Raw genomic sequence first — 6,317 nt, 5'->3', positions numbered from 1 at the left:
GCTGAAATGTTTGAAACTGTTTTAATTTTTGTTTAGGACTGTGGCTGCATCACTGGCATAATTGCACAAGAAAGGCACATGTGTCGTTCAGTTTTGAGTTCGCTGGAAAATCATACTGAGTAAGTGCACAGTATAGTAATTGTACTTTTATTATGCCTAGACTATATGGTAATATTATTTGTGGTTGATAGTGTTAAAATGTAGTTTCTTTGTTATTGGCATTCTGTTTTCTCATGAAGTATGCATACTATACTAAGGTACTGTGGGAAAAAATGCTTACAATTGTTTATAAAATTATTTTAGGACCGAATACACCACTCTTGCCTTCACTTGCATCTCTCACAGGAAGCGGGCGCTCGTTCAGTTTTCAACTCCATTCAGAATCTTAGAGTAAGTGTGCATTCACTATTTTACAGATGTTACTTTCATTTGATTTATTTGCTGTATGGTAAACTATGTTTGCTATGTGGTAATTGTGTTCTTTGTTTCGATAAATTAGTACTAGTATCAGTGAACATCATAATAATGTTAATAATGTAGTTTGTGTAAACAGCATGCTTGCTTTTTTATTTCAGATGTGAGAATAACAGTGTAAAAGAACCTGTTGCAAAGAGAGCCAAAGCAAAGCAGCCCACTTGGTCATGGAAATGGGGATTCCTGCCTGCACAAGAACCTGGACCACAGCTAAGACCATGTGATGCACACACTCCCATGAGTTATTTTATGTGATAGTTATATGTATTCTAAATAAACTACAAACAAAAAATATATAAATTATTTTTTTTTCCTCACATTCTTTCTTGTAGCAATTCCCTCTCAGTCACACACCTGACAGCTCATTATGCAGCTCATTATGCAGGCCTTTGTCTTCTCAGGTGTGAATCACATCATTATTCATGATCATTCACGCCTACTCGCATATACCTTTTCTACACAAAGTGTCTTAGAAAATTTAAATCAGTATATTGTTTGCTGTGAATGAGTGCGTAAGATGATTTTCACATAATTTTGAAGCAAAAACTCGCAAAGACTTCAAGATCAGTTCTCAAAAGTTTTGTGAACAAATGTTCTGTATGTGTTTTATGGCCTTATTTCGGTGACTTTAAAATTGTAGTTTTTCACTAAGTACGCATAAACGTTGTTTTCTCAAAAACACAATCACGTACATACATGCTGCTCACATATTATTGTAGCCCAGTTTGTGCTGATTACAGTGTTATTAAACTTTAGACATTAAAATGTTTGTACGCAACTGAAAAAAGCACAAATGTCAGGGCATGTCAAAACTTTTCCAGGCCCCAAAACACCCTCGGACCCCAGAGGGTTAAACAGCAATCAAAGACCAAATGAACATTATTTTATATTTAATAAAGTGACTTTTCTTATGTCTCAGTCCAAAATCTTACATTGGTGGTCTTCTTGTAGTAATCAATATGATGGATGTCTCTGGCCAGGCCGAAGTCTGCTATCTTCATAACGTTATCTTCAGTTACCAGGACATTACGGGCAGCCAAGTCTCTATGAATACACTACAACAGAGAAAACACGCATGCATATTAATCAAACAAATAATTAATCAAAGTCATATGTTAATTTGACTGATATGAGAACAGAAGCATTTGAGATGCCAACCTTCTTGGATGCGAGGTATTCCATGCCACGTGCCACCTGGTAGGCGCAGGACACCAGGTCTTTGATTGACATGTTCTCCACAGGCACCTGGTCGGGGTTGTAGCAGTACTCCATCCCAAGCGGACGACGCACACGCAGATACTCCCTCAGATTGCCCTTTGAAGCAAACTCCACAATGACGTAGAGAGGACCTGACAATGGACATATGAAAACATTTCAGTCACATAATTCTTGCTGGAATATAACACTGATCAAAATTAGTGGTTGAACGACATGAGTTTTACAATGGCTAAGACCAATGAAGGTGTCTAGAGAGCAGGTTAGTGAAAAGCTATTATAATGCCAGTATTTCTATATATCATACAATATAATGACAGCAAATGTGATTTCAATAAACATGTATCTTACAACTTTTTTTTTTTTTTTTACAACATTCATTTTACAAAGATTGGGGTTGGTAAGATTTTTTTAAAGTAAAGTCTCTTATGCTCATTAAGGCTGCTTTTATTTAAAATGCAGAAAAAAACAGTAATATTGTGAAATATTACTACAATTTAAAATAATGGTTTTCTATTTAATATATTGTAAAATGTAATTTATTCCTGTGATGCAAAGCTGAATTTTCAGCAACATTACTCCAGTCTTCAGTGTCACATGATCCTTCAGAAATCATTCAATAAGATCATTTGATGCTCAATAAACATTTCTTATTATTATCAATGTTGAAAACAGTTGTGTGGCTTCATATTTTTGTGGCAATATGACATATTTTTCAGGATTCTTTGAATAAAAGGCTCAAAAGAACATTATTTATGTGTAATAGAAATCTTTATAAAATAGCCTATAAAAACCTTTACTGTCACGTTTGATCAATTTAATGCAGCCTTGCTGAATAAAAACACATTTTGTTTCTTCCATAAATAAAAAATGAAAAGATCTTATTGAACCAACATTTTTGGACAGTGTTTTTAATCGCTAACTAAACCTATTAGAAACCTTTTTCATTATAAAGCTGTAAATAAAGCCAAAATAAATAAAATATAAAAACTTTTTTAAAAATGTGACAGGAAATGTTGACTTAGTAACTTACTGAAATCAAATCATTTTAAGTACTAAATTGACTAAAACTGAATTAAAAATGAAATCTAAATCTAAATATATAAAAACTAATACAAATAAAAACATGACAAAAATACTAAAAATTAAACTGAAAACCCAAAATATTAAAAAAGCCATTTCAAAATATTAACAAATAATATAATAGTAAATAAATAATACTAAAAAACAAAACTAAAAAACTAACAGTAGTGTACTTAATTCACAAAAAATGTAAACAAATTAATGTTTTATTTTATACTGTGGTAGCCTTGAAGAGGCCACTGTTTGTAAACTAGGATTTACACTAAGGAAGCTGGGTTTAATTTATCTAGCATGTACAATCACAATAGTTGGACTGATGACAACATCCTGTCCTTTTAAAGTAAAAAAGCCGTATTGCATTATCCCTAAACGTCTCCCTTGCCCACCCAACTCTCTCCCTCCTCCTTGATTCATCCTTACTCACCATCTTGTGTGCAGGCCCCCAGTAAGTTGATGATGTTCTTGTGTTTGCCAATAATCTTCATCATTTCCATCTCGGAGATGAGGTCTGACAGGTCCTTCTCTGTGGCGTCGGCTATAAAAGCAATATTGATGAACACACAAATATCTTAGTATGGCAGGTCACGAAACCTTCAGCCTCTAAGCTGTGATGGACAAAACAGACCGTGCAGATGGGTCATTTTATTTATGCTTTCCTTTTTCATTTATTTCCGGTGTTGACTTGAAATCAACTTAACAGTATGCAACTTATTTAATGTGCGTAATCTGATGCATTTTTCAGTGAAACTCAATTCTTGGTAGAAAATAATGTAGCGCTAGACTTGATTTCAGTGGATACTAAAAAATTAGGCTATGCGATTACTAGTATTTTTTTTATAGAATAATGTGAATTAATGAATTGTGTACACCACAAGTCCAGGAACATTTATTATTTTGTTCAGATTAATTTAGTTTGTTACAATTTATAATTGTGTTGAGAAAAATACTGTCTATGTATGATGCTTTACAGATACAAGTGAGTCAGATGTTAATTAAGTGAATGAATCAAATGGATAATGAGAGTTTCGAAGTCTGTTGGTGAGTCTGTTTCACCAATTCAGCTACAGAATCAATTCATAAGAGTCATTTATTTGTGAATCAACCAACATAAATATGACAGATATGATTAATTATGCAGTAGTGCTGTATATTCAGTGATGCAGGGCTTGATGCAGGGCATTCAGTGATGCAGGGCAGTGATGTTTTTATTGTTAACTAAAACTATTAGAACTTTTTTTTTTATTATAAAGCTGTAAACAAAGCTATAGCAATATGTAAAAATTAGAATAAAAACCTAAACTTAAAAAAATGAAATATTGCCTTGGTAACTGAAATAAAAACAGTTTAAGTTGAAGTAATAAAATTAATAAAAACAAACAAATAAATAAATCTAAAAAGTAAAATTTAAATAACATTAAATCTATTTTAACCTTTAGAAAAGATTTGATCTATTAGAATATTAAATCTAAATATGTACAACAAATTAAAACCCATGTACAAAAAATAACAAAAGCACATAAGATTACTAAATGAAATGAAAACTGACAATATAAAATAAAAAATAAAAAGCTAATTCAAAATAATTATTATAATATCTAAAATAATAATAATAATTAATTCTATTATTATAATAGTTTATAAATAATACTAAAATTATACTAATTCAGGAGACATCAGCACACAGAGAGTCAGAGTGTTTGCTAATGTTTGCGGGCATTCACTCGCTGAGGAGAGGATGGGAAACAGACAGAACCTGAATCAGAATAAACAGCTGCTCTGGTATGGTATGTGACACGAGAGCTCGATTAACATGCTTCAGGGTCAAGGTGAAATACAGGCGAAAGCTCAGCAGATTCCTCATGAGATACTCAATTACAGACAGAGCTTGCTGGCGTATTTCCATTTTTACACCACACACACACAACTGTCGGCAAACAACGGCGGCAGAAAACACTTACATTTGAGCATCTTGACAGCCACTTTGGTGACACGACTGGGTTTGTCTTTATCCATCCCGATAGCCTCAGCCATCATCACCTGCCCAAAGCAGCCCTCGCCTAGCGGCTTCCCGAGAACCAGCCTGACACACAAACACACACAATATTAATCACTGTGTTGAATAACCAACATTTCTCCAGGCCATACTTCAGATGGACAACAAATGATGAGTACAGTGTGTATATGTATGTGTTACCTGTCTCTGGCCACCTCCCAGCGTGGGTCCTGGGGCAGTTCATATTCGGAGACCCCTGACAGCATAGGGGAGCCGCTGGAGGACAGACGCGAGGGCCGGACCAGCATCCTACCCGAGTGCATAGATGAGCTGGAGTCCACAGACACCTGTACGAAAACACTTACAATTACTCTCCATACAACACAGCAAGAGAAATACACATATGAAGACTTGTGTGTATGTGAGTTACTTGCTCAAGAAGCACCTACAGACGCTGATGCAGATAACAAAACCCAAAATTCAATAACCAGCTCAACAAGAAATTAAAAGTTTGCCATTTGTGACCGACATAAAACCTTGAGGGAAAACGATTTCCTCATGCAGGTTTCGCAACGCATTCAAGTTCGTCACATGGATTTTAGAGTTGCTAGGTTTGAAAGTGATTTATACATCGCTGTGGGGAAATCCAATAATTTCAGTAGGAATCTACATGATCTGGAATTTCATGTGACAATTTTCCCATGCAGGTTTCATATTAGAATGCAGTCAAATGTTGCTGAAAGAGATGAGTTTTCAGCTGTCACTTAAAAAATTGTCAGGGATTCAGCATTCCGGATGGGGATGGGAAGATCATTCCACCAGCCGGGAACGGTGAACGAAAATGTTCTGGAAAGTGATTTTGTGCCTCTCTGTGTTAGTACCACTTGTAGATCTCAGGCTTCTGGAGGCGATGTAGATTCGTAAGAGTGAGTGGAAGTAGGAGGGTGCTGAGCCCGTGGCTTTTTTTATATGCAAACATCATTGTTTTGAACTTAATGTGAGCCGCAACCAGTAGCCGCAAAAGTCCAGTCAGAAGAGCATTGCAGTAGTCTAGCCTAGAAATGACAAGGGCCTGGACAAGAAGTTGTGCAGCAGGCTCCATTAGGAAGGGCCTAATCTTCCTGATGTTGTGTAATGCAAACCTGCATGATCGAGCTGTCTTTGCAATGTGGTTCTTGAATGTCAGCTGGTCATCAAAGATTACTCCGAGATTTCTGACGGAATTTGATGACATAGAGGCCACAAACTAAGAATTTGTTCTCATGACTTATTAATTTGTTCCTTTGTTTTAGTTGAATCATGGCCACATTTAACTAAATCGTTCCATTGTCCATGATTTAACAAAACTAAAATGAGGGAATGAATTGGCATAATGTAGTCAAATTTTAAAGAAATTAAATCAAGGCAACAAATTATTAAAATGTGGCCATGATTACCGGAATGAATTAATACAATGTGGCCATGATTCAACTAAACAAGAGAACAAATAATAAAAATATGGCTGCAAATCAGTAAGTCACAGAAAAAATTTCAGTCCGTGGCCACAAGTTCT

At 35.1% G+C, this 6,317-nt stretch overlaps 1 protein-coding gene and 1 long non-coding RNA gene across 4 annotated transcripts in view; one reads left to right on the top strand and one right to left on the bottom strand.

Moving 5' to 3' along the window:
* Positions 1-6,317, bottom strand: part of LOC107721100 (fibroblast growth factor receptor 1-A-like) — a 96,406-nt gene that overhangs the window by 4,988 nt on the left and 85,101 nt on the right. For all 3 annotated transcript variants that reach the window (XM_016528962.1, XM_016528963.1, XM_016528964.1), the window contains 5 exons: positions 4,967-5,112; positions 4,731-4,852; positions 3,197-3,307; positions 1,633-1,823; positions 1,407-1,529 (listed from right to left, as the gene is read on the bottom strand). In XM_016528962.1, the coding sequence (XP_016384448.1) occupies positions 1,407-1,529; positions 1,633-1,823; positions 3,197-3,307; positions 4,731-4,852; positions 4,967-5,112 (693 nt within the window). The remainder of the gene's footprint in view (positions 1-1,406; positions 1,530-1,632; positions 1,824-3,196; positions 3,308-4,730; positions 4,853-4,966; positions 5,113-6,317) is intronic.
* Positions 91-730, top strand: LOC107721101 (uncharacterized). Its single transcript, XR_001637679.1, has 3 exons — positions 91-119; positions 304-390; positions 576-730. It is a non-coding gene; the product is annotated as an uncharacterized LOC107721101 (long non-coding RNA).

The sequence above is a fragment of the Sinocyclocheilus rhinocerous genome, unplaced genomic scaffold (genome assembly GCF_001515625.1).
Source record: "Sinocyclocheilus rhinocerous isolate Xijiao unplaced genomic scaffold, SAMN03320098_v1.1 scaffold451, whole genome shotgun sequence".
NCBI lineage: Eukaryota > Metazoa > Chordata > Actinopteri > Cypriniformes > Cyprinidae > Sinocyclocheilus > Sinocyclocheilus rhinocerous.
The sequence above is the reverse complement of the archived record's forward strand: the minus strand, read 5'-3'. Positions and strand labels throughout refer to the sequence as shown.